At 57.2% G+C, this 25,957-nt stretch overlaps 10 protein-coding genes across 10 annotated transcripts; 4 read left to right on the forward strand and 6 right to left on the reverse strand.

The window, feature by feature from the left end:
• Window positions 1-2,532: 2,532 nt before the first annotated feature.
• BKA78DRAFT_255975 (endo-arabinase) lies at window positions 2,533-3,522 on the reverse strand (the record flags this gene model as incomplete). The annotated part of the gene is made up of 1 exon (XM_066885043.1): window positions 2,533-3,522. One exon carries the CDS (start codon window positions 3,520-3,522, stop codon window positions 2,533-2,535), a length of 990 nt encoding a protein of 329 aa, XP_066740876.1.
• Window positions 3,523-5,133: 1,611 nt separating this feature from the next.
• On the forward strand, window positions 5,134-6,527 carry BKA78DRAFT_355204 (transcription initiation factor TFIID complex 60 kDa subunit; the record flags this gene model as incomplete). The annotated part of the gene is made up of 2 exons (XM_066891865.1): window positions 5,134-5,503; window positions 5,551-6,527. The coding sequence occupies 2 exons, from the start codon at window positions 5,134-5,136 to the stop codon at window positions 6,525-6,527; spliced, it is 1,347 nt and encodes a 448-aa protein (XP_066740877.1).
• A 186-nt stretch (window positions 6,528-6,713) lies between these two features.
• On the forward strand, window positions 6,714-8,513 carry BKA78DRAFT_181785 (uncharacterized protein). Its single transcript, XM_066883421.1, has 2 exons — window positions 6,714-7,819; window positions 8,106-8,513. The coding sequence occupies exons 1-2, from the start codon at window positions 6,823-6,825 to the stop codon at window positions 8,366-8,368; spliced, it is 1,260 nt and encodes a 419-aa protein (XP_066740878.1). The 5' UTR covers window positions 6,714-6,822; the 3' UTR covers window positions 8,369-8,513.
• Window positions 8,514-9,859: 1,346 nt separating this feature from the next.
• Window positions 9,860-11,501, reverse strand: BKA78DRAFT_286353 (CoA-transferase family III domain-containing protein; the record flags this gene model as incomplete). The annotated part of the gene is made up of 3 exons (XM_066885716.1): window positions 11,179-11,501; window positions 10,441-11,119; window positions 9,860-10,340 (listed from the first exon to the last, which is right to left on the reverse strand). Exons 1-3 carry the CDS (start codon window positions 11,243-11,245, stop codon window positions 9,860-9,862), a joined length of 1,227 nt encoding a protein of 408 aa, XP_066740879.1. The 5' UTR covers window positions 11,246-11,501.
• Window positions 11,502-11,597: 96 nt separating this feature from the next.
• Window positions 11,598-11,981, forward strand: BKA78DRAFT_321178 (uncharacterized protein). Its single transcript, XM_066889000.1, has one exon. It carries the CDS (start codon window positions 11,608-11,610, stop codon window positions 11,773-11,775), a length of 168 nt encoding a protein of 55 aa, XP_066740880.1. The 5' UTR covers window positions 11,598-11,607; the 3' UTR covers window positions 11,776-11,981.
• Window positions 11,982-13,301: 1,320 nt separating this feature from the next.
• On the reverse strand, window positions 13,302-15,738 carry BKA78DRAFT_286357 (major facilitator superfamily transporter). The gene is made up of 2 exons (XM_066885717.1): window positions 13,919-15,738; window positions 13,302-13,865 (listed from the first exon to the last, which is right to left on the reverse strand). The coding sequence occupies exons 1-2, from the start codon at window positions 15,509-15,511 to the stop codon at window positions 13,569-13,571; spliced, it is 1,890 nt and encodes a 629-aa protein (XP_066740881.1). The 5' UTR covers window positions 15,512-15,738; the 3' UTR covers window positions 13,302-13,568.
• A 783-nt stretch (window positions 15,739-16,521) lies between these two features.
• Window positions 16,522-18,368, reverse strand: BKA78DRAFT_321181 (uncharacterized protein). The gene is made up of 2 exons (XM_066889001.1): window positions 16,736-18,368; window positions 16,522-16,684 (listed from the first exon to the last, which is right to left on the reverse strand). Exons 1-2 carry the CDS (start codon window positions 18,172-18,174, stop codon window positions 16,588-16,590), a joined length of 1,536 nt encoding a protein of 511 aa, XP_066740882.1. The 5' UTR covers window positions 18,175-18,368; the 3' UTR covers window positions 16,522-16,587.
• Window positions 18,369-20,567: 2,199 nt separating this feature from the next.
• On the forward strand, window positions 20,568-22,525 carry BKA78DRAFT_181835 (uncharacterized protein). The gene is made up of 2 exons (XM_066883422.1): window positions 20,568-20,727; window positions 20,777-22,525. Exon 2 carries the CDS (start codon window positions 20,868-20,870, stop codon window positions 22,266-22,268), a length of 1,401 nt encoding a protein of 466 aa, XP_066740883.1. The 5' UTR covers window positions 20,568-20,727; window positions 20,777-20,867; the 3' UTR covers window positions 22,269-22,525.
• A 473-nt stretch (window positions 22,526-22,998) lies between these two features.
• On the reverse strand, window positions 22,999-23,831 carry BKA78DRAFT_321185 (uncharacterized protein). Its single transcript, XM_066889002.1, has one exon. It carries the CDS (start codon window positions 23,542-23,544, stop codon window positions 23,092-23,094), a length of 453 nt encoding a protein of 150 aa, XP_066740884.1. The 5' UTR covers window positions 23,545-23,831; the 3' UTR covers window positions 22,999-23,091.
• A 437-nt stretch (window positions 23,832-24,268) lies between these two features.
• BKA78DRAFT_181839 (uncharacterized protein) lies at window positions 24,269-25,198 on the reverse strand. Its single transcript, XM_066883423.1, has one exon. The coding sequence runs from the start codon at window positions 25,039-25,041 to the stop codon at window positions 24,445-24,447; it is 597 nt and encodes a 198-aa protein (XP_066740885.1). The 5' UTR covers window positions 25,042-25,198; the 3' UTR covers window positions 24,269-24,444.
• Window positions 25,199-25,957: the final 759 nt, after the last annotated feature.

Below are 25,957 nucleotides of genomic sequence, written 5' to 3' on the forward strand. Positions count from 1 at the left end.
TGTGCCAGGCCGCTCACCAAGAGACGATGGCTGAAGAGAAGCTTCTCAGGGCAGCAGCCCAACGGTACGCTTCGACCGCCATCAAGGACCCTCGGGCTATATTGGGATATTGAGAAGATGCGACCAAACCAGGGATGGGCGCAGGTAGGCCGACGGAGCTGTACAGGCGCGGGTCAATCTGACAGCTCGAGGTCTATCAACGGAGCAGCTAAAGCAGAGAGGGAGTAGCGTGTCAATTGCGGCCATGAATAGCAATGGCAAAGTGAAGATCTGGAACGAGGGCTGGTCGGCTGGTCTTCTGTTGTGGTCCAGTATCGGTCGGCTGGCTGGCGGGACTGTGGGGCCGATCGCGGCCACGGCCACGGCAGCTGCACGGACCACATCCGGCGACTTTAACCGACCACGCTAACCCGTTTGGTCCATTGTTCAATTCCACGACCGACAACACTTTTCGACACAAACTTCGTCTCTGCCAACTCCATCTTCTTGACCCTTTGCGCAAATGCTGCCTCAAATTCTTGTCGAGCGCCAACGTCTCCCGCTGTTGATCTCTGCATCCCTGACTCATCAACCGTCAGCAGCTGCTGCGTTGTACTTGTGCGTCCCAGCCGCAACAGACGCAACGCACGCAGCGCTTCAGCTCCCGCATCGTCATCTCCACCACCTCATCTACCTTTTGCTCCGAGAATATGGTAGATGGGATTTTGCAGATGCTGACGCATCCATCCACAAGCCCTCTGTAGTCGCAGTCTCAACCTCGCCGCCGAGCACAAAACAAACGGATAAACTACTCTCGGCTTTCAGTGAATTTCCATCGGGCTCGACAACCCACATGCCTACTGTTGCCCAAAAGCCGTGCCCTGCCCAAACCAATACCACTTGCTCACGACAAGCCGTTGTCGTCGCTCGATCCGGTCAAGATGCCGTTGTCGACCTGCTTTCGCCCTATCCATCTATCACCATTTTCTTTGTCTAACCAACGGCACATGCGATGAATAGCCCAAGTAAGTGCCGAGATGCCGTTGCCCACCTACCTGCCTGCTTTTGCCCTACTCGTCGTCGCCATGCATTTTATCTAAACAACGGCATATGCAATGACCCAACCAAGTGCCGAGGCGCGCTGCCCTGCCCGGCCCTATATTGTATCTTGTGCTTGATCGCTGCATTGTAGAGCGGAGCGGAGCGTAGGTAGCGCCAATCTCCCTCATCCCCGCACCACACATCCACCTCCCTCCCTACCTTTTCCTCCGCCTTCTTGGTGTTTGTGCGACTGCGACGCAGAGGCGCTTTGATTGGTCAGAAACAAGCCCACAGCAGCAATTTCCACACAGCACGCAGACGGCGCGCGACGGGTACATTGGATGTGTAGAGCTTCCCAGTCAATCGGTCAGGGAGGCAGGAAGGTCATTGCTCGCAACTACATGCAGATTGTTTGGACGAGCGAGGAGCACTGACTACATGTAACTAACTGCAAAGAACGTCGTACACGATCCCCATCCCCAGCCCCAGTCCCAGCCACAGCCACAGCCGTAGCCGCCGGCCTCGATGTATGCATCTATCTATGTATATAGGTGTTCATGCAGGCAAGCTGCGCTGAGCTGAGCTGCGCTGCAGCAAGCGGTTCGAGGCAGGTGATGAACGCTAGTATTCTTATACATATACTTAGAGCAGTAATGTCCATATCTTTGTCAATGATGATATCGTTGTTGTAGTCAGTCTGCCTATGCGTGCTTATCCTTCCTATAGATAACCACGCACTGCGAAGCAGAAATTGCCTTCATTGACCTCAGGAGTTTGCATAATGCATCCTGTATTCTGCACACGCCACAAATCCCGGTCGCACGCACAAGCTCAAACGGCTGCGACCATCTCCGCAGACAGAGAGCAGCAATACATGTAGATAGACATTTACGATTAGATTATGTACAGAGAATGATATGTACAATACAACACGCCATGCCAGCCACATGCGGCGACCAAGGCCAGCGATCCGTCGAGGAGAGACTGCTCACTGCTCGACAAGAAGTTTCAAAGTACTTCTATCCGTTGAGGTCAGTCGAGGCTTCGCTGGTCGTCCCATCCATGCTGCGCAGCAAGTCCGGTTTGTGCCTTTGTCCAAGAAGGATGTCGTTTGTCGTGGCGCGGGTCTGTTGGACGAGAGAGGAGGAAATTGATAGAGGGCGCATTTGTTGCGCCTCGACTCTTGGTTCCAGACGGCCGTGGAGCGAACGATTTTGAGCGGAAGCGACGGGCCGCAAGGAGATGGACGTCAGGCTCTGGATGTCCCTGACGACTGGCGCTCGGTTTGATGGAGTAGGTGCATCGAAACCACACATCGACGTGAGGAGGCGGTGGAAAGGCCCGCCTCGGGCCGTATTAGTTCATAGAAAAAGGAAAGAATGAAAACAAACGATCAAACCGTGACGCCCAGAACAACCTCCAAGATGAGAGAAAAGGAAACAAAAGAATGGCGTCTATGGGGTATTAGCGACAAAACAGATCATCAGCCCGGCTGCCCGCCCTGCTGCAAGCTCAAGTAACGACCCTGGTGTCCGAATTGATGTTGATGCTCGCCGTATACATGTACCGCCCCTTGGGACCATTGGCATGAAAAACCATGTGCTGGCCGTCGGGATCAATGTCGGCGCCGCCGGGGGCCCGCAAGCCCGCCGTACCCGTCTTCGCCAGCGGGCCCAGCTTCTCGTATGGTCCGAAGATGCTGTCGGCAAAGGCGTACGAAATGTCGTAGTGCTTGCTGGTGAAGCAGTTGGAGCTGAAGAAGAGCACGTACTTGCCGGCCGGCGTGCGCACCAGGCTGGGCGCTTCGACCAGAGGTCCGTCGCGCTCGCTGCGGTCGAGGATCTGATATGCCGACCCGAGCGGTGTTACGCCGTCGGCTTGGACTGCTTGGAGGATGATGGGCGTGGGTATGATCGGCTCGTATTCGTTGTTGCAGCTGCCTCCGTTTCCAATGTGGTTTCCGTCTACTTTGTACAGCAGGTAGCGCTGGCCGTCGCTGTCGCGGAAGCCAGATGGATCGATGGCGCCGCCCTCTGTCGTGTGGCATGCAATAGGTTCGTCGAGTGGTGTAAAAGGTCCCGTGGGTCTGTACGAGAGGCCGGCGCCCACGCAGTAGCTTGTGTTGCCCTTCATTCTTGCCGCGTAGTAGAGCACAAATTGTCCGTAGTCGTTGATGTTGATGTCCGGAGCCCAAAGTACTGGGCCTCGGTCTGACCAGTCGCCAGTCTTGGGGAGCGCGTCGTAGCCCTGGATGACTTCCCACGTGGAAAAGTCCGGCGAGGTCGCGACCTGGACGTTTATGCCTTTACCGTTGGTGGTTCCGAATGCGATCCAGCTGTCGCCGTACTTCAAAATTGAGGGGTCGGGAAAGTCCTGTGCAATGACGTTGGTGGCATTGATGTCGGCTCGCTTTGTTGGAGAAAGGCGCGTCTTGACCTTGAGAAGTGTAGCAGATCCTAAACGTAAGACCTCGCTTTCGTGGACCCTGTCGTTGAACACCATTACGAAGGAAAAAATCAAGAGGACTGCTATGCTGGCCAGAATGCTGACTGACTTGAGCCGCCGAGGGGCGTCCATGGCTGCGTTGGAGGATTTCCACGCAGGTGGACTGCCAGGCGGACGAAGTGGGCGCCGCGAGGGTGACATTAAGAAGGGAAAAGAAATACGCGTGGGGACTGCGCGAAGACATAATGTTGAAATCGAATTTTATGGTTCGCTGATAATGTTCAACTATGGTTCGTCTGGTTAGCTTAACGCAATATGAAGACATTTCGCAGGTTCAACTGCGGATTGCTACAGCAACCCCCAAATTGGCTGCTTGCCCATGCGATGCGCTCAACATCCAACAAAGCGCAGCACTTCCCCAGTAGGTTCGTAGTAGCTCTGCCGATGGGTCATCTCTCGACCGCTGTCATGTTTCGCACTATACCCATCTGAACATTTCGGTCATGCCTAGAAAGGGGCGCTGGCAAGATAACCCTGGATTTGAGGCGGATGGTGCATGTGCAATCGAATTGCACTCTTTCGAGCACTCCAATCACGAGCGCAAGAAATGGTCGCGGCCTGCCTGCAAGACGGATTGGAGACTCCTGAAATCCTTTACGTCCGTGGGGCCAAAGACGTGCGTGTCCATCTTGTCTGGAGGAAGCTAGCGAACCTTGAAGTCTGGCAAACGTCCGGAGAGGATTCAAGTCACAGCGGCGCGTGCCGGAATGTCGATATCTGGAGGCGCTAGCCCGCCGTTTCCGCAGCCCTGTTTCTTTCAATGTGTACGCCTCAAGTCTCGAGAGGGCAATGGGCTCAGATTCGTTTTGTTGAAGGCAGAAGAGCCAAGAGAGAAGGGAAACGGGGCGATTTGTTTTGTCATCTTGCGACAGCCCCAGACTCGATGTTGACTGTTTCCTGCACTCAGACCTGCCGACGTCGCATCGCGCGAGTTTCACACACCAACTCCCTTGCTAGCCATGCCTGCGCAATTGAGTTGGGAGGATGGAGAGCTCGGGATTCTCAACATGTCATCTGGTCAGCCTAAACTCAAAGCAATTGGGTTGTTGGGGATGAATATAATTGTCTCGCGCAATTGAGCCATGGAGAGAGGAGGTTTCGCTTCGATGGGGAGCCCGAGAGAATTGGACTGAGAGGCCGTATCAAAGTCCGGTTGGAGAAGTCGATCTAGAGGATGGAAATATTTGTAGTGTGATGAAGAGTTGTAGACATGGACGGGAGGGCCGCGAGGAGAGGTCGTTGTGGCTGGATGCCTGTGGCGCAGTAAATGTGGCTGCCGAGCTTGGCCGCGCGACAGGGCGCGCAACACCATCGCGCTGCAACCCCAACGACGCACTTCACAACATCCAACAGCATTCGACGTCGCTTGGAGGCCCGACATCACCTCTCATCCTTTAAACCCTCATCCTCCCACATCCTCAACCATCCTCCCACATCCTCAACCATCCTCCCGACCGTCTGCATGCCGCACTCGAACATGCTTGCCTAGTTCCGACGGCTTCAACCTTCTTGGGCCCCACCTGTAGCTACTCTCAGCACCATCGCACCACCGCACGCAAGCTACATTGGCTCGCTTGACCGTACTCCCGAAGACCTACTACCGCCGACATGACTCTCTGGAGCCCCGACAACATCAAAGACGTCGCCGAGTCTGTCGGCATAGCATCCCTCAGCGACGATGTGTCCGAAGAGCTGGCACGCGACGTCGAGTTCCGGATCGGCCAGGCCATAGAAGAGTCGCTCAAGTTCATGCGCCACTCGAAGCGCACCACCTTGACAACACAGGACATTTCACAAGCTTTACGCGTGCTTGACGTCGAGCCGCTGTACGGTTACGAATCAACACGGCCGCTCCGGTTTGGCGAGGCGTCAATGGGCCCAGGGCAACCGCTTTATTACGTCGAGGACGAGGAGGTTGACTTTGAGAAGCTCATTAATGCGCCTTTGCCCAAAGTTCCCCGCGAGATTTCCTTTACAGGTGAGCCGCTTCTTGCGCTAGCTCGCAGCGTCGCTAACTGGCTTCAGCACACTGGCTTGCCCTCGAAGGCGTCCAACCCGCGATTCCACAAAACCCTACATCCTCCGACTCGAGACATCAAGATCTGCTGCCAAAGGGCCCCGGGGCGAATCCTCACCTTGCCGCCGTCAATGGCTACGACAATGTCGCCGTCAAACCTCTGGTCAAACACGTCATTTCCAAGGAACTGCAGCTCTACTTTGATCGCATAGTGAGCGCACTCGGCGACGCGGACAATGAGGAATGGAGGCAGCAAGCCCTGGGCAGCCTTAGGACAGATCCTGGCCTGCACCAGCTGGTCCCTTACTTTGTGCAGTATATTGCCGAAAAAGTTACGCACAACATGAAGGACATCTTCATCTTGACACAGATGATGCACATGACGTCGGCTCTCCTGACGAATCCCAGCCTCTATATGGATGCATACGTTACTGGCCTTGTGGCACCGGTCCTGACGTGTCTGATGGGCAAGCGAATCGGCACTGGTTCTGAAGGAAATCCGCTGGCGCACTACGACCTTCGCGACTTGGCAGGATCCATCATCATCGAAATCACCAAGCGATACGGACACTCGGCACCGACGCTGAAGAGACGGCTGGCCCAGACGCTCCTGAAAAACTTTTTGGATCCCAAGAAGCCATGCGGTACCCACTACGGTGCCATTCTTGGACTTCAGGGCATCATGGGCGCCGATGCGGTCAAGAGTCTCATCATGCCAAACCTCAAGCTGTACGAAGAGGTGCTCAAGGAGCGGCTGGCAGACGAGTCGACCAAGGCCGAGGCAGAGATGGTGGTTGCTGTGCTCCTGCGCGGGCTGCAGACGGTGGAGAGCGGAGTGTCGCCAATGACAAATGGAGTGGGCAGCGGCAACGAGAGTCGAGAAAAGCTGGTGGGCAAGATAGGCGAGGTAATGGGGAACAAGGTGTACGAGCTGGGGCGACCGCGACTGGTTGCAGAGATTCTTTCGTCGGGGACGGACATTTGATTGATGAATGGGCGGACATGGCGGCGTTCCGGGGAATCAAAAAAGGCATTTCAGAGGCACGATATGGATACTGTAAGTAGGCCCGTGGGTATATGCATGGTGAGCCAACGAGAGAGCGACACAGCGTGATGCGGCGGCGGGGCGTGCAGGTCACGCCGCATCGTCTCTTCTTCCTCTGACCCCCGCGCGCCTCCATCATTGAACAACTCAGCACCGCAGACTCAGCAAAGTCCCGTTGCCCAACCACAGTCTGATGACAGCGCAGCCCGAGCCCGTCACTGGATATCCGTGAGCTATGCCGTCGACCGTTGTTGACCATGGCGACGACGACTCGCGACCCTCGCGCCTACATGTACCCGCCTTGCGCCAGCTCTACACTCGCGTCTCTCGCCGCGGGAGACCCAAATCCACCGCCACCGACTCATCCCTCTCCTCTCGCCCTGTCGTCGTACGCACCTATTCTCCAGCCTCTCGCCGCAGCAAGGCGTCGGCCTCGTCCCGCTCGCCCTCCTCGGCACGTGAGCCGCGACACTCGGCCTGTCCGTCGTCCAGCTCCAGCAGCTCTGCCATGCCAACAGGAGGACCTCCTCCATCGCTCCCGCCCACAGCAGACTTTTCCTTTGCCGGCATCCTGCACGCCGTCGAGCCCGAAATCAGCGGCGCCATTGACGCCATTGCCGCCATTTGCGCGCGCAGCAAGCTCTGCCTGGCCGACGAGTATGCCGCGCACCGCCCGCCTCACGAGGTCCTCGACCCGGCCATCCCCATCCCGCTACCCGGACAGAGCCAGCGCCAGCGCTGGTGGAGTGTCGTCCGCGACACGGCGCTGGCGGCCGTCCCCGAGGCCAGCAGCAGCAGCGAGCGCCTCACGGGCAGCCGCTCCGCGTCGCGCGCCTCGATGAGCAGCATCGCGGGGCAGAGCGCCAAGGGCAAGAAAACGTCTGCGTACGGCAGTCTGAAGAGCTTTGTGAGCGGCGAGGGCGCCGAGCGGCGGCGCGGCCTGGCGTCGCTGTTTGGAGGATTTGGCGGAGGAGGAGGTGGTGGTGACGCGCCATCACAACATCTCCCTTCCTCGAGCGACTTTTCTCATGCCCAGTGGATGGTCCCCGACGACGGCAACGGCTGCATCCGCCTATCCTCGGGCACCACGGCTCGCGCTGCGTCGCCGCGCGTGTCGCTCGCTGTCACCGAGGAGCCGATTGCCGTCAACGGGGCGTCTACGTACCCAGCCCTGTCCCCATCTCCATCTGCAGCCACTCCCGCAACTGCCACAACATCAACTACTCCTGCCCGTCTCCAGTCGTCGGCACCCACCCCCGTCGCTCCGCCACGGAGTCGCAATCGGGCCCTCTCGTCGCCAAGCTGGCTCTCATGGAGCAGCAGCAGCCCTCGCGCCAACGATTACGCGCATTCGCATCCGCGTCCACTGCCTGCCGGCGCGACTGTAGCGGAGCAGCGCCTCAAGTGGCTGCTCGAGGCGTCGGCGTTGAGCAAGGCGAGAGCAAAGCAGTGGGATTGCAGGATGATGCCCGCTTGAGCTTGTTGTTACGCTGCAATCTTTTGACGCGCGCGCCCCGTCCCTTTTTGGCTGGGAGACGGGAGGGAGACTGAACCAGCCACCGCTCTCGAATTGTCGCAAGTGGAGGACGACGCCGTTTCTCGCCGTGGCGGGCGGGTTGGTCGTCTGCCAATCTACCAACCCACGTCGATCCAAATGTCCCCGGACGTATGTACTTGCACAGTGCGACGTGACGGCCGCTGGCACCAACGGACCCGAGGAGGAGAGATGCCAACCGACTCGACGCCGCATTTTACGTCTGACCCTACTTTGTGACGACTGACGAGTGACGAGTCATATGTGACGATCCAACCACCATCATGATGACGATGATGATGACGATGATGATGACGATGACGAGCGGCGAATCCAAGGGACCGACGTACGAAGGAACGAACATGGAAAAGGAAATTGCCAAGTGCCTCTGTGTCTCTGTGTGCCTTCAAGCTAGGTGTTGTTGTGGTTGTGGTTGTGGCTGTGGAAGAGTGAAAAGCGCAGAGGGAGGGGGGAGAGAGAGTTCGCATTGACCTTCGTTGCACAGAGGCCGCCGCGTATGTAGGCGCAGTATCGTACATGTGTGTACATTACACGGGGGCAGAAAAGAGAAGAAAGGACAAAGGTGGAGGAGGGAGTGCGCAGGCAACACAGGACGCGAGCAGGAGGGAAGGTATTACCTTAGGTTCTCTTCCATGTTGCGTGCAGAAAGGCCAACGACAATTGAGCACATTAAACCAACACCGCCGTACCTCAGCTGTCCAAGGTACCCCGCGCTCTCTTGGAGCACTTCCCTCGCAGTCACAGTACCCCGATCCATCGCCTGCACTTCACTTCCAGATGTCGTGATTGGCACATCAAACCCCCCGCCGTCCTCACTCCACCAACTACGTAGTCATTTCTCTCTCGTGCTCGCTTCTTGTCACAACTCATCAGGATAACAGGACAGACAGCTGGCATGGCATCAGAGGTGCAGTCGTCAGTAGTGTGTGCTGGGTCGTACTCAACAACGTCGCACGAACCACTCGTCTCTCCAATGATCGGGCTGGAATGGGGGACGGGCACTTGGTGTCGCGTAGGTTTTGGCACCTCTGCGCGACTTTTGCCGTGGTGCGCTGGCCCTTGTGTTTGGTGGTAGATGAATGTACTCGGTACTTGGTACTTGTGCCTGTGCCTTTACCTGTGGTTGTGGTTGTGCTTGTGCTCAGATTGGGTGGTGGTATTTCCAGTTGCCACGACCGTCCCTGTCAGCCTTTGCGGCGAGAAACGCCCAGCGCGTTCACACCTCACACACCGATAACCTAGCTAGATGGGTAGGAAGAGAGAGGAGACTAAGTAAGTCGGTAGCCCGTGCATCCAGCCAGCAAGCCAGCAAGCCATCTCAGTTCCACACATCGGTGGCCTGCCTGTCCGCCTGCCTGCCCGCCCGTAGCCAAGGGAAACAAAACAAGCAGCAGCGCGAATAAGTGTCGCCATGTTGGAAATAGTGAGAGCCTCTGCCATACTATGGGCGCTTGCGGGAACGCTCGCCGGACATGAGGGCGCATGGTACGTTTAGCAGGCATCTGGGACGGCCGACTGAGATGCAAGTGCTGTTGGCGTGTGGGTTTGGCGTATCTGAGATTTTACCTACCTTTGGACGCATCGAGTTTAGAGTAGCAGATGGAGAGGATTACATGAGAAAGGATGCGATTCGTTCGAAGCTGTCTTTATAAAAGGTCTTTTTAACAAACTGGATCAAGGACCTCCTTTTCTCAAGCCCACCTACCTATAGTACCTCCTACAACCTCGCCTTCCTCCCCCTCTCCAACCAAACCAACCCACCCCGCTCACTCTCAAACTGCACGCCCCTCTTCCACCCCACCCACCTCCTCAACACCTCCTCCCCGCCCTCTCCCGGCCGTAGACCCCTCTCCGCCCACCCGGCCCCCTCAACGCCGAGTCCCTGCCCCACCGCCGCGGGACGCCCCGAGTCGCCCTCGGCCACCGCGTAGCCCGGCGACTCCTGCAGCGTCACCAGCGGGCGCTGGTCGTAGCCCGCGGCGGCGAGCTCGCGCTGCTCGAGCACCGGCGTCACACACGCGTCCGTGCCGTCGAAGATGGCTTCCCACTCGGCGCGCGGCTTTTGGAGGAAGGTGGATTTGAAGACGCGGCGGAGGTGCGGCCATGTGGTGCGGTCGAGACGGGGGCCGGGGAGGGAGGAGGGCGAGATGGAGAGGCCGTGGAGGAGCGCGGCGAAGAATTTGTCTTCGAGTGCGCCGCTGGAGGCAGGTTAGTGTCTGATTTGTTGGTGTCGTCCTTCGCGCTCGTCGAGACAAGTGCTCTGGACGAGGGCAAAGCCAGGAACGAGACAATACTCACACAGCCATGAACTTGCCGTCCTTGGTCTCGTACGTGTCGTAATAGGGACAGCCGCCATCCAACACATTATCGCCGCGGTCCCTCTCCCACAAAGGCCCGCGCATAGCCAGGCGGGGGAACGTCGCCATGAAGGCGCTCCCATCGACCATGTTCGCCTCAACCACCTGCCCATGCCCGCTCTTCTCGCGCCAAAGCAGCGCCAGCAGAATCCCCACAAAGCAGACGGCGCCGCCGCCAGCAAAGTCGCCCAAGATATTGCCTGGCGCGTACGGCCGCTCGCCGCGGCGCCCCAGCATCCCCAGCACGCCCGCCACCGCCAGATAATTGATGTCGTGGCCCGCCATGTCGCGGTACTTGCCGTCGCGGCGGAAGCCCGTCATGCGCGCGACGACGAGGCGCGGGTTGAGCCTGCGCAGCACCTTTTCGGGGGATAGCCCCGCCGCTTCGAGCACGCCCGGCCGGTACGGGTCGATCACGACGTCGACGTGCGGGATCAGCGACGTGATGAGGGCGAGGCCGCTGGGGGATTTGAGATCCACGGCAATGGACGTCTTGCGCCGCGTCAGGTTGTCGGCGGTGGGTGGGGGAGGCGAGGGTGCTGCGGACGAGGGCGCGACGGCGCGGTCGATGCGGATGACTTCGGCGCCGTAGTCGGCGAGGAGGAGCCCGGCAAAGGGGCCTGGCAGCGCGCGTTAGTCGTGTTGTGAGCAATTGGAATGGATGGTAATGTAGGCGTGCCTGGAGCTAGCCCCGCGAATTCGAGAACTTTGATGCCGGCGAGCGGCGGTGGGTCGGGAGTCGTCATGGCGTGTGCGACTGGGGCGGGATCAATTGGGTCAAGAGATGGATCTTGGATGCGCTGGAGCGGCGACAGCGTCGCAGCATGGTGATGGATGGCAGCGGGTGGAGCGGCGAGGTTGATAGACGTCTGGGGTATGGGGTTGAGAGAGTGGAGAAGCAGCAGCGGCAGCCGAGGTAGCGAGGACGGGACCTCTGTTTAGACGCCATCCGACAAACTGCCGCTCACTGGGCAGGTTGTCAGTGCGCCGTATTGACTACAGGTAGGGCATTACTTTGAGCGAGAACTTTGTCTGATTCATGATTGAAAATACGGTCGTACGGTGAAGGGGGGTTGCACAATCGCCATGCTGAAAGCTGCTCGCGTGGATGACACTACCCATTACAGAATCAACTCAACCTCCTGACTCCTTAATCGAGCAAAAGCTCAGCAGAGAGGCATGTCCAGCTTCAAACAAGCTCGACAGCCAGCAGCCTCAATTCACAGACTTGGACCACCTCCACGGACTCTTCAAATCATGGACATCGAAATTATAATCCCGCGTAATCGGCAACAGGCGATTGCTCTTCTCACACGGCGCGACCTGACCCGGAACATCGCGTTCCAAATCCAGCAGCTCAAACGGTCCATCAAACGGCCAGCCCCTAACGGGAACCTTGCTCAGCACCACGGCCCAGGTAAACGACAGGCGATTCAGGACGATGAAGCGGTCGGAGGCGCGCACGGCACGCAGCGGCGCGAAGACGGCGTTGAGGTCATCGCAGCGCCCCGACACACGCACGAAGACGCTGCGGAGCTGGTCCAGCCGCGCAAGCCCTTTGCAGATGCCCCGCCAGCGCGCCATTTCATCCGAGATGGGGTCGCAGAGCGCGCCGAAGTGGTAGCGCAGCAAGAGCGCCCGCACGTTGCTGAGGAGCGGCAGAGGCGTCGTGTTGAGGAATCTTTGGAGCGTGCGGATTTGCCGGAAGCTGAAGCGCGTGTGCTGGTAGATGAGGGGGAGGAGTTCGAAGTAGCTGGTTGGAGTGTTAGAATGGTTCAGAAGAGCGCACGGCAGAGTGTGGTTACATGGATTGGCACGTCGCTGCTAAATGGAACAGGCTCGCGTTGGTGTGGCTGCGACTCGTGTATTTGATATATCTCTCCGTCGTGCTCGGCTCCGTCTCCAAGGGACAGAAGTCGTGGTCCGTTGCCGTGCAGCGGAAGTGGCCCAGCGCATCGTACTTGTCACTGAAAAGGTGGACCGTCGACTTCAAGCCTGCGGCTTCGTAAATCATGAGACGGATTTCCAACGGAAGACGGCAAAAACCCGACGACAGTTGAGGGTCGCGTTCCCGTTCGCATGTCTCGAGAACCGTCCGCGGAGACTTGACCATGGTGGACGCTCCAGTTGGAGGCTGCATTGCGGCGGCAAAGAAATCATGCGTCGAGGCTGCCTTGACACCGCCTCTGTGCCTTCGACCGAGTCCGAGGGTCTTGAGCATCTTTTCGACAAGACTTCTGTGCCTCGACGGCACTCTTTTGGACGAAAGCGCCATGACGGCCATTTTCAAGCCAAGCGGCCTAGCCTGTTGCGCTCCAGATGAGAATGGCCGCCTCCAGGGTACAGTCGGTCATGAGGGCGAGGGTAAGCCGAGAAGACGACCGGATGTGCCAATGGTGAGCCATTTTGTGGTCGTGACCGCAACGTCTGCGAAGCCATGGTCGGAAAGGTGAGAGAGAGCAATGACGAACTAGAGGGACGGAACGGATTCCCAAATGTCAGCAGTTGATAGCTTTCTGCAAGACGGCGTTGGAACGGGTAAGCTAGGCGCGGTGTTTGCGATAGGAGTCGAAGCATCCATGGTTAGCGCCCGTTGAGATCTGCAAGAACCATTGGTGTTGCTATCCAGCGCCACGCCTCCGCCAATCACCTGCAACGAATTTTTTTCCAATTCGACTTGCTGTGAATATTTCATGCAGGCCTCGCTCTCATGTCCAACGTCGGATTGTTTTCCCGATTCGACTCGATTCACCATTCCGGTCAGAAAACCGAGCTTTGCGCTAGGTGGATCCCAAAGCTAGACGTTGCATTAGCACATGTCGTTTCCGCGTCTTTGCGGTGAACGCGCGTAAGCGTGCGAGTTTTGCGAACGGATAATAAGAAACGAATTGATTCCCATTTGCGCCTCTATGCCCAGAAGTCCTTGACCGGTTGTCTATTTTCCTGGTGATTCCATCTTTTTTCCCCTCTTCCCACTTTCCCAAAAACAACACCAAACATTAGTGACCGTAAATCTCTCAAACCGCGGGTATCTGGAGTCTTGGATGACGAAATAGTAAAGGAAAGATATTAGTGAGCCATGATGGGTCCGCTAGGGCCCAATCCAGCATTCTTGACTCCGCACGTGGTGGCGACAATCCCCACACCGGCGAGACCAACACAGCACCACATGCCGGTGCTGTATTGCTGGATCGGACCGTGGCCTTTGTTCGTGTCGACAGCCTGGACTACTGCACTGGCTAGCGCCAGACCGACTCCGCTTCCGATTTGGAAAGCAGTGTTGATCATGCCACCGCAGAGACTCTTGACATTGACGGGCACAGAAGCCAGCAGCACGACGGTGATGGTGCAGTAGCCGATCGTGACCTGTGACATTGTTAGTTTGCGCGTCGTTTTGAAGCTGCTCGGTGGATGCTTACGCCAGCGACTCCGAGGATCGTGGTTGGGAAGACGTGCTTCCAGAAATCAATGTCGCCGTCTTTGATCAAGGCTGCGGGAATGGGGGCGACAGCGCAGACAATCATGCCGACAATTAGCGTGGCTTTGGTGTTGCACTTCTCAACCACGCGCGACATTGACAGACTGAAGATGAAGCCCGTCGCGCCCATGGGAAGGAAACGGAGGGCCGTCTGACCGGCGCTGAGCTTGTCGACTTCTTGGGCGATCAGGGTGATGTAGTAGACGACCACCTGGTACGAGCCGTACATGACGAAACCGCCGACCCAAAGCGCGCCAAAGTTTTGGAGCTTCCAAAGGGAGAGCGGCATGATGGGGTTGGACACCTTCTTCTCCACCCAAGTAAAGACTCCAAGCATGGCAATACTAAGGATGAGGAGGACGATGATGAATGCCTTGCCCCATCCGTAGATGCCGCCGCTGGACAGAACAAAGCTGAGAAGAATCAAGCCAGCGGTGGAGAGACCTGCCCCCACAAAGTCCAGCTTGGGCTTGGAGTTGCCTTCAAGCCTGTCCTTTGGGAGAACAAACCAGCCGACGATGCTGATGAAGGAGGTCACAATCATGGCGATGTAGAAGATGTATCGCCAGCCGAGAGACGAAGTCAGGAAACCACCAAAGATGAGACCCATACAAAAGCCAACCGCGCCGGCAGCGCCGAAGGTGCTCAAAGCAAGTGCCCTGTCTTTGGCGACAAAGTAGTTGCTGATGAGACCAACGGCGGAGGGTACGGTCATGGCTGCGCCAACACCCTGGAGGGCTCGGAAGATGGCAAGCTGGACATAGGAAGTGGCAAAGCCGTTTGCCAGGGTCCAAACGGACAGGGTCAGCATGCCGGCGCAAAAGATCATTCGTCGACCAAATCTATCGGCGAGCACACCGGCCAGCAGGAGGAAGCCGCCAAAGGTCAGGGTGTAGGCCGAAATCAGCCATTGCAGGTCTCCGCTTGGGACGTCAAAGTCTTTTTGGATGGCCGGCAGCGCAATGTTGACTCCAGTCATGAAGACATTATCCATGAGCTGAGCTCCACAGGTGCAGGCGAGGATAAGACCGCCGCGCCACGAGGCTACGGTTCCGACGTCTGGATAGCCGTGGGCGACGCCGATTTCATGCTCGGCGGGAGTCCTGGTACCCGACCCAGAAGAAGCCGAGTCGGGCGAGGGAGGCCGCGTGCCGATTCCAGAGACGGGCGAGGGCGGACGGGTGGACAAAGGCGTGTTAAGCTCCGAGGGGACTTCGCGAATGGCGCTGAAAGGACCTGGCTTCGCCGGCTTCGGTCGCGAAATGTTTGGAAGCTCAAAGACATTGTCGAGGGATTCTCGCCGCGCCGCGTTGTGTCCGCTGATTGCCGATGCGCTCCGGGTGAGGGAGATGTAATCGTCTCCAATTTCTTCGTTGGCCGTCACATGGGAGGCGTTGCTGCGTCGTCGAGCAGTGAAGCCGGGGAAACCAGCGGGCGGTGCAATGCTCGCAGCATCGTCGAGCGCCGAGGTTCGGCGAGCAATGGGCTCACCGTCGTACTCCAGCGAGGGATCAGAGGACAACCGGTCCGTCATGGTGTCTTGGTAAGGGGGAATTCAGGTCGATGAGGGTGGTTCCATGGCGGCGAACTGGCCTATATAAAGGGCTTCTCGGGCTCCAATGCGAGCCATGGTTGCGCCACAGATAATGCAAAATGCAAGCATGTGTTTAGCTGATAGAGAAAAAAGACGAAGGTCCACAGCTGAGAAATCACCTCAGGCCATGTGCGGGCGAAAGCGTCGACTGTGATGTCAAATGGTGGCGTTTGGTGTAGGTAGGTTTCTGCTTGGGCGACTCAGTTTTTTAGCGAATTTCCAGAATCCTGACTCGATTTTTCCGCTCTTCCTGTGCCTCTCTGCTCTTCAACTCTCATTCCTCCACCTCTTTTTTCTATCCTCGTCACTTTGAGCCCGCCGTTTTCCATTTTCCATCCTTCTCCCACCGTCTGCGCGATACATTAGCGCTATCAGACTTTTTCAAGTCCCCATATTTCGTACCGAGGGAGCCCAAGTCTCTGCAGTCGGAAACCAGATCCCGCACCGCTATGACGCGCAGTGCCACCCACCTGGCGAGACGTTTTGGCGGTTTGACGTTCACCGGAGCCGGCGATGAGTCGTCGCTTTGCCTGAAAGAGCCTGCGTGCTTTATCAACTGGTCTTCGTGTCGTCTGCACCTGCGCTGTACTTGCCGTCCGAACATGCTCCGCGCCACCCTCGCTCTTCAACTGCCAAAATCAGTGCCAAAGGGGTGAGCTTCCTCGGTCGACGAATACTCGTTTCGGAGCGTCACGACACAGAGCCCAGGGATGGCGGTTTCTCAACACCAGTACTAGCGCATCGTGGACTTCCTAAACCAGTCATCAAGGCCACGCCAGCTCCACTTCTTCACGGCCCGCTGACACGGGTGGTAGATCTCGCTGGTCTAGGCGTGCCTTTTTTTTTTTTTTTCCGTCGGGCAGCAAAGCGGGCCTGTGCCACAACACCATGCGTCCTATCGTGACCTGCGAGATTAGGGAAAAAAGACTCGGAGATAGCTGACGTTGTCCATCGCAATTGGGCCATGAAGATGTTGTATTACTTTGATATACAGATCGCTGCCGCTCACGTCGCCTCTACGAAGTCGACTGGAAACTCAAGGACAAGATTTCTGGCTTGCGGTCTTCGAGGTCGACTATCATCTGGCCAAACAAGCCATTGACCCATGAGAACCTAGAAACTTATCAGCTATCCGTCTTTTAGCAGCAATCCTGGGAAACTTACCACTGCCTCGTCCAGTCACTCACGTTGAAAGCGTTGATGCTCTCGTGGATCAGTCCGAGTCCGTCGGTGGTGCTCAGGAGCGTTTGGAGCGCCGCGACAATCTCCTGCTCATCGTCCGACGTGAAAATTCGCACAATCAGCGCCATGGGCCACCCCTTTCCTGGCCCCACATGCGGTCCTCCGACAGAGCTAATCACTGGTCCTTTGGCCCAGTAGGGATTCAGAGAACTCAGCACCAGCCTGCGCGTGTTCTGGTAGACCTCGTCGGTACGGTCGACGTAGCCAAAGAAGGCAGACGACAAAAGCGACGGGATGTTTGCATCGTCCATGATGTTCCTAGATCCGTAGCCGTCGACCTCGTACGCAAAAATGCGACCGTTTTGGCTGTCCACAATGCCGTACGAGGTAATTGCACGACGAAGCGAAGCCGCCATGTCGCGCATCTCTTGCTCCAGTCCGGCTGGCGGGCTGCGCAGCGCCGCCACAATGTTGGCCGCCGACTCCAGGTATCGCGAGAACATCATGTTTGCCGGGATGAACAGCTGGAAAATAGTCGAGTCGTCGCTAGGTCGAAAGGCTGACCGAATCAGACCGGTGCCGCCCAGGACCGGGCTTCCCAGTCCATCGTTCAGGAGCGTCTCCGAGGCTCGATCCGTCTGGCGAGTAAAACTGTACGGAGACTCGTTGACTCTGCCGTCGTCGGCATATGTCGGCGTCATCATGTCTTTGGCGACCTTCAAGACAGACTGGACAGCCGCAACCCATTGGAACTTTTCGAAAAAGGCGCTGTCCTGGGTGGCGTTGTAATAGTTGTCCGAAACCTCGAGGAACGCGGCGAGAGAATCGAGTTCGTATTTGCATTCAAACACAGTGTCGTTGCTGTACTTTGGAAAGACCTTGTCGCCGGTGCCCTCTTCCCTCTTCAACTTTGATTCCGGCGGGGGCTGGAAAGAATTACAATAGGGTGAGGTGTTGACGTAGCGCGCCTGGAGGTTGATGACGCCTCGCCACAGGCTTGCAAGACTGGTTGGAGAATCCGAAGGCTTGAGCAGCGGCAAGTACGACTGCATTTGATTCGCAGAGTCGCGAAGCCACATGGCGTTGATGTCGCCCGTAATGACAAAGGTCAGTTCCTCCTCGCTGTTATTTGCAGCAACTCCTTTCCATTTGATGGCCGTGTCGAGTGTGTTTGGGTACGTATTCTCAAACAACCGGTACAAGTCTGGATCGCTGACTTTGCCTTTCAGACGCTGCAAAGTATCCTCGACTTCTGACGAGTTGAAGGTCCGGCATGCTGGAATCGGGCGCTGCGCCGGCAAGCGAAATCGACCACTTGAAAAGGGAGGATGATTCCGCTGCTGCGAGTACTCGTTGTAGTCCGGACACGTCTGGCCAAAGACGACTGTCGCCCACAATCCCAAAGACAAAAGGAACAGCATCTTGCGCAATGGTGTTGACGTGAGCGCAAAAGTGTGGACTTGGGGATTTAAGGCACCGCGCTAGCTCGAGCATCAACGCTAGTCCAGGCACGAACGGGAGCCACGCTCATTTTGTACCTAACATGGGGAGATGCCATCCCCGTTGGGTATCGCCGTATGGGATGGTTCTACCCCGCTACATGCTTGCTCACACGGACGAGGTGCGTGGAGCGCGTCCCCTGTCTTCCCCGCAGCGTGCACACCGCCCAGCATCGCAGCATTGCATTATTGGCGGCGATGACCGCCACCAAGCCGAGCCTCACCAAGCATTGCCAAAGAAACGGTCAAGATCTCAAGGCAAGAAAGTTTCGTGGCCGGTTGAAGATGCGGTTGGGACGGAGTTGACGTCAAACCAATCGCCACCCCTGGACGCTGGTCCGCTCAGTCTACCGGGATTTTCTCATCACTGTTTGTTTGGTCATCCTCTCCGACCTTTCCACATTTCCATTGTCAGGGACGGGAAAAGGAACCGGCTAAATTTGGCCTGACCTGGCCGCCGCCGCCGCTGTTGAGCAACCGCTCGCTAACTAGTCCAGCGTGACCGGGGTCGTTCATGCACAAATGTCTTGCGCTTCGGAACGGCTTGCATGACCAGGCCCTGCAGATGACCCTCTGACGTTAACAAACACGGCAGTCTATGGCATGACCTCTGTAATGTACAGCAAGTATCCAGCATTCAGAACTGTTCCACTGTCCTGCCTCAAACCGACAAGCCCTCAGCCAAGCTGCCTGCCCGTCGTCAAGTAGAAAGAAGCACGGCCTCGGTGCTTGGCTTGCCTCTCGCCCGTCAGTCAAGCTCTCGTCGTGCTGAGTTGTCATGGGTGACAGCCACACACGGCCCGTTGCGTTAGCCCGAAATGGTCCGTCCGCCCTTCCCGCGTCCGTCTGCGCGTTCCTACTGCCTCTTCTGCTCTTCTTTTCTCGGCTTCGCGGGCTGCAACTTGGTCCTTGCTGCCTTTTCAATTTGTCTGATTCGGCTCATCTTTGGTGCGTTTTTCCTCTTCTTCTCTCTCTGCGTAAATTTAAGGTTGGAAGATCTCCAGGCTTGGCTCCCACCTTGAGTCTATTCGATGTCGGTGGGGGGCCTTGGGATTTGTTGTTTGCCGTCCGTCGGCTCCCAGGGCTGAGCCGAAGCAAGCGAGTGCATAGTGCCTCAGAGCTGAGGCTTCTAATTCGGGGTTCTGCGGTCGCTCGTGCAATGTCGCGCGCTTTGCCGGCCGTCCAGCCAGAGCGTCCGAATGCTTTGGGCCTTTTGCTGGGAGGTCTTGCGAATCCGGAGGTTGCGAAGGTTGCGCTCGAGTGGCTAAAGCAAACAAGCCAAAGCCCCTCCCCCAGTGGACGGATACTTTTCCTTTCATCGTACTCGCTCGGAGGGGAACGACACGAGAGCCTCAAAGGTAAGTAACCTCCCGCACCTTCAGGCAATTGATGGCGACGGGTTAAATGCGACGACGACCCCGCTGGCGCAAAACAGAAGCTTTGCGCCGCTCGAAGCTCTAAACGACTTGTCGGTACATCTTTGCGCGAGTGCTTCGCCGCTCCTCGCAAGCAATCTTTCCCTCTCGTCCCGTTGAGGACGTCGGTTCACGATGTCAAATATGCGTCTCGCTACTCACTTCTTCGCGCGCAACTGAAAGGGCATCTGGGTCCGCCCTACGAGGCAAGAATAGTAATCCGCAACAACAAGGTCTTACTTCGATGCTACTTGCCCAACTACAGCGGCGGATATGCTGTCCAACTTCGGCGAATACGGCAGACTGGTCCTGCCTGATACGAAAGTTTGTCCCTCCTCTTTAAGTATTTTGCCCTGCGACTACTTCTCCTATCGGCTATCAGGAAACAGGGTCGAGAGATGACGGCCGGGTTATATTCGACTGATGCTCCAAGGTTTGAATTTTCGAGGAATGCAACCTCGAGGTACCACCACACTGGGTGACGAAAGCAATTCGACCAGGGCTTGTCCAAATCATTGCACACCCAGACGCAAGCATTTGAATGCTGCTTTTGTTTGTCCATTAAGAGGAAATATTCTCTATTCTGGTTGGGAGCTTGAAGACTCCCTGTCTCCTTGCGTTCATACCACCAGAAATTCTCCGAGTTAGAAATCTCCTTGCCAACAGCCCACAATGATATCAAGTCAGACACATCACAGCGACCAAGGAACTTTCCGCGACAGTCCAACTATCTGTTTAGAAACACGAAGCCACGCAGTTCCAACTACTGTCTAAGCGCCAACGACGGACCCGGACGCGGATCTCCGGCCAGGGCGCCTCCGATTGGTCTAGATCGCGCGCGTGTATTCATGGCGTCGACTCGCTTGAGATCCTTCATCCAACTCCTGACAACAATCATCTTCCGTCGGCGCTGGTGCCTGCTCCTTTGTCACCGCGCGGTCGCCATGGTAAAAGCACGAGTGCACCGCCGCCCCTCCTCCAGAGGACGGCCGCTTCTTCGATTTCGCTCCCACGGTGGGTGACGAAAGGAACTACCGATTCCGAGACTTTCTATCGCCAAGTAAGAACATGTAGAGACGTGGAGTGCTCAAGCGACTAATGCCTCGAAGATACAGATAACTTCCTTTCTTGATAGGTGGCCACAAGGGGCATTCAAGTGCTTGTCTGGGTGTATCTCTGGCCGCGCACGCTTCATTCAACATGGTCCTCCTCAACTTTACGCGTCAGACGTCCAAGGGATACTGGGCTTTGGACACGGACAATCTGCCAGGTCCCGCGCACGCCCACGAAATCGCGCTGTTTCCAATCAACAGTGGTCCCGATGACTCCACGACATCAGCAAACGGCACCGCTTTCAATCCCAAGCGCATCGCCGACTTGATGCTCCAGATCCTCAGCATCAACTGGCAAATGGGCAACTTCCACCGCACCTACCACGACCCGCCGCAGCAGATCCTCCAGCTTTCATCAGAGCAGTGCGCACGCTTTCTCCAGGTCGCGAAAACGCAGCCGTACCAGTCGCCTCCCTTCGACGACGCGGTGCTCGAGGCCATGTGCATGCTCCCCTACTTCAGCGACACAAACGAAGACTACAAGGTCGTGCCCCTGACATCGCTCATCACCATCCCGGAAGTGGATCGCGCGCCGGACCGCGAAATCGTCTACGGAAGCGCCCTCGTCCCGCCGCACATGCTGCGCCTGACGGAGTGGTGGGGCGGAGACGCGGGCGTGGCGCTCTTCATCGACACGAAAACGGGCGCCGCGGTCGAGCTGGAGGACTGGGACACGGCAGAGGGTGACAACGAGGGCGAAGTCACAAAGTTCGAGGGAAAGACGCATCCCTCGGGAGAAGCAGTGTTGCAGGGCTGGATCGACAAGTTCCTCAACCTGACGTGGGTGCCGGACGGCAGCTCTGGCATCTTCGACGCCTCGCGCGACCGGCACGTCGTGTTCCTGGCGCACAAGCGGCTGCTCCTAAAGTACGGATGGCCGGACGCGTTCCCGCTGCCCGCCGACCGCTTCAAGGAGTACCTCGAAGAGAAGGACGCTCTCAGCCAGCTGAGCCCGTGGGAAGAGGGCCGCCCGTTTGAGCTCGCGCACCGCTGGCACGACGCTCAGGTCCTCGCGGCCAAGGCCCTCTGCGAACAGGGATGCAAGATGGACCGCCGCAATCAGTTTCTCGGCGACACCATCACCGACCTCCTGATGCGCTACGCCTTTGCGCAAATGGAGCTGGCGTACGCGCGCGAGGCGGGCGAAGCGCCGCTGCCCGAGCGGGCGCGCCTGCCCGAAATCGAGTCCATCAATGCGGGCGGCGACGAGGAGCTGGAGAGCGGCGAGCGCGCAGAGTGGAGCGTCGAGGTGCAGCCGATCGACTTTTTGGCTCGTGTCGCGGAGCTGTGGCACCGCTTCCCAGCAGAACTCCAGAATGCGCAATTCCGAGAGGTCGTCGATGTGTTGAGCGAGTTGTACGATAAGACGAGGGAGAAGCACTATCCGGCGTTTGAGTTGGAGAGATTTGGGGTTGCGGCGAGCGAGGGGATGCAGCAGCAGCAGCAGCAGCAGCAGCAGATGGGGCAGGAGGAGAGGGAGGAGTTGTAGATGGATGAGAGGAAGAGACTAGCTGCGTACCTGCCTATCGATCGTGTCCAAGTCCTTTGCCAAAAGCCCACCTGACGGATCACATAGCGTCACAGACAGCACTACCGTGGGTCGTAAGAGAAATGGCAACTCCAAGGCGCGACCTGCAGGGTGCTCGAATGCTCCCTGTAGCTATCTTTTCCTAGGCTTAAACGTTCAAGTCTTCAGGGAGCAAGACCCTCGATCTCTCCCTATGTGAATACCTCAACTACAGAATTTCGGCGCACAAGATCGACTTGCTAAACAATGGAAGTCCGGGACCGCAACTACAAGAAGCATTCGAGCACCTCGCACTGCCTTGAGGTTGCCCCTTTCTTTTTCGATTGACTGTGCTACTAGCGAGAGAGCATACACCGTCATCAGGACAAGACAGCGCGAGACAAAACAATAAAACCAGCGCTCCTCCGTCGCAATTGGCTCTAAACGCACCCACCTTCAGCCTCGAACCACTGAACTTTCAAACATCGACTAATAGATGAACAATATCATCAATCATACCTTAGTAGCTACAGTACGCCAGAGGACCCCAATTGCACCAGCAAACCCAATTCCCGGCCGGCCACAGGACCACGCACTCTGCTGTACATTTCATCTGCACAGTAGGTACGTTTCTATTCATTCAACCTCATTCGCCCGTCCCAGTCTGTCTCTTTGCAACAACCGAACAGGTAAGTGGGTCCCCAACCCCTCTGCACGTCTGTCTGCCTTGCCATCTGCCTAGATACATCCACATTTGCTGCCTGCCTGCCTACCTGTCTGCCTGCCTGCCTGCCTGCCTACCAACCTACCCATCCATCCACCAACCATGACCGTCCGACCCCTGCATCAGCCAATCCAAGTAACAAAGTCCGCCCGCCCCATCTCCCGTCTTCCCCCCGAAGCCATCCCCACATACATCCCCACCAATCGCCGTCAGACCGTCGGACCGCGTGCCGCGGCGCAGCCGAGTCGACGTTCTCTGGTCGCCGAGTGGTCTGCAATCACGGAGCGTTAGCGGAGGCCCAGGGTCTTCTGACCCACTTTTTGCCGGGGCGGGTGCGCAACGGTCGTGCAGCTGGACCGAACGATCCCTGCTTGGATATATGGGTTTGGAGGGACCACCGAATGTCGGACTTGGGGGTGCGGATGGGCGGGCGGGTTTGTGAAGAGGGTGTGGATGAAGAGATGAATGATGGTGGACGGATGGTGGCCGAGGAGGACCAGGAAGGTCTTGGATCAACAAGCAGATATATGGCATGCCGTGCGCACAGGTGTGGCTATGATCCACATCCAGATGGACGGGTAAAGACGGGTATGTAGGTGGTCAGAAGGAGGCAGGGGACCAAGTAATCTGTAGCCCGCGAGGGTTTGACTGTGATGACAATCAACATGTTCTCCTACATCGCAGCCTACGCAAGGCGCGGTGGGTCAACAATCATGCGAATGCCACAAACACTTCTTTTCCTTCTTTTCGTTGCGCTCATGAGACGTATAATGTATCCACGACGACGTGGACAGTAGAGTAGGTAGGTAGGTAGGTAGGTAGGTAGTTGAAAGGGGGTTGGGGTTGAGGTTTGTTGGTAGGGAAAACGTGCGACCATCAACTCTGTTGCTCTTCATCGAATACGACGATTTGTCTGCATCTCTTTCTCTTTTTCTCTCTCTCTCCCCTCCTTCCTCGCTTCCTGTCTGTACCGCAAGCCCATAACGACCGACTCTGCCCTGACAAAATTCTACACCATCCGCCCACGCCCACCGCTCCCGCACCACTACTCCGTCCCACTCTCTCATCATGTCATCTTTCATTATCGATTGCAAGATACGGCGCAGTGCTCCGCGCCAGACCAGCTGGCTGCAGAGCAGAGCAGCGGGCCGCTCGATCGATTTTTCCGTTCATCCGTTCGTTCGTTCATGAAAAACCATCCTGGCGCCGTGGGTATGCAAAAAAACGCAAATCAAAAAAACAAAAACCAGTACAACGAAACGGAAACGAAGGAGGATAAGGAGAAAAACACAGCACAAGCAACGCCGTCGCCATCGCGCACACGGGAAATTTTTCGCGATGGGAATGGAAGAGCGAAGAGAAGAGTGGATGGAGCTTGGGAGAGGCGGGGTCGGTTGGTTCAAGGGTTGCTGCCCCCATGTGGCTAGCACCTAGCTAGCGGCGCAGCGGCGGCGGCGGGGCGAACGGCCATCCGACGAGTCGGCGACGCTCGCGCAAGTTGAGCAACCAACTGCCGAGCAAGGACAGGGGGTTGTTGTTTCGCTTCGCTTTGTTTCGAAGCACCCGCTGTGCCGCTGCGGCTGCGGCTGTCGCCGGTGGAGAAGGCGATGCCATGCCATGCGATGCGATGCGATGGCGCAGGACCGCATCGCCTGATGTAGGGTTATGACGGGGCCGGCGGTACGAGGGGAGGACGGGCGATGGTGATGGATGCGAGAAGGGGTCGGGAACAGGAGAAGGCACCCGGTTCGTAGATGTCGGAGGTTGATCCAGGGTTTCCGTCGTGCGAGGGGAGACGGACGGCATGTGGGGTGCAGCAGTGTTGTTGAGGATGCGCAATTCGCTTGCGGAGGTTCGTGCTCGCGAGTGTGGTCGCGGACAGGGATCGATGTTGCCTGATGGCTCAGGTGTTGTGCGTTGGCCGTGATTTTCGGCGGCCTCCACCAATGGCCTGATTGTGACGATGGAGAAGAAAGGCCATGGTGAGGAATTGGTCTCGCTGGCCAAGAGAGAGACCAATGGCGCCCGCATTGGATTGTGGACGGCAGCTAACTGGAGGGGCAATTCGGTTTTTGAACGACTTGTCGAGCCGCTCCTGCGGCCTGGCGTCAGCGGCGTACCTGTTGGCTAGCGATCACATTTGTCGCATTTGCTGGAGCCGTGGTTGACGTTTTTGGTGTTGAGCACTCCGCAGGGGCCCGCTCGCGATGTTGCGCATGGCGCCTTTTCGACTATGCGGTGGCCACAGCCGTAGGTGTGTATTATTTTGGTGCACATTGGCCTGGTGTGCCTGAAGGCCGAAAAAAGGAGAGCGGACAAGGCAAGAGAGGGGGAGGTCGGAAGTGATGGAGGTGGCAGCAAAGATGGAGCCTCTTGTGCTCCTCGAGGCGGACGCAAAGGTTTATGGCAGAAATTACAGCGGGGAATGTTCTTCTCATAAAGTATGCTTTGCAGATAGAGCCAGGCGTCGCTAAGCCCAGTCCAGCCAATGTGCCGAGTTTCTTCAGGCGACGGTGGAGAGACGCGAACGAATCTGGACTGCTGCAGCACTTGGATTGTGTCTGTAGGGCTTGGATTAGAAGATAATAGGTTGGTCGAACCTCCGAACCTTTACCTCGCCAACGCACAGGGTTGACACATGTCCGCGTGCACAATACCACCGCGTACTTCCTCATACATTCCTGTTGAGGGTCCTGTCATTTGCGGCCAAGACGCGGACCGTTACCTGTCAACGTGTTGCACCCGGCGGCCACACAGCGCACATGGAAAATGTTTGTGAGAGCCGTCAACGCGATGTCGGAGATGTAGCGTCGAACGAATCAAGGAACCATCTCGACATCCATGGCTCCCCATTGGCGACTGGCGTCTGCAGGGGAATCTTGGCCATGACAAAAAAACGACCCGCCCTGGCGGCATGAGCAGAGGGAGACGCTGGATCGACGATCAC

The sequence above is a fragment of the Phyllosticta capitalensis genome (assembly GCF_038381095.1).
Source record: "Phyllosticta capitalensis strain CBS 128856 chromosome Unknown BKA78scaffold_9, whole genome shotgun sequence".
NCBI classification, from domain to species: domain Eukaryota; kingdom Fungi; phylum Ascomycota; class Dothideomycetes; order Botryosphaeriales; family Phyllostictaceae; genus Phyllosticta; species Phyllosticta capitalensis.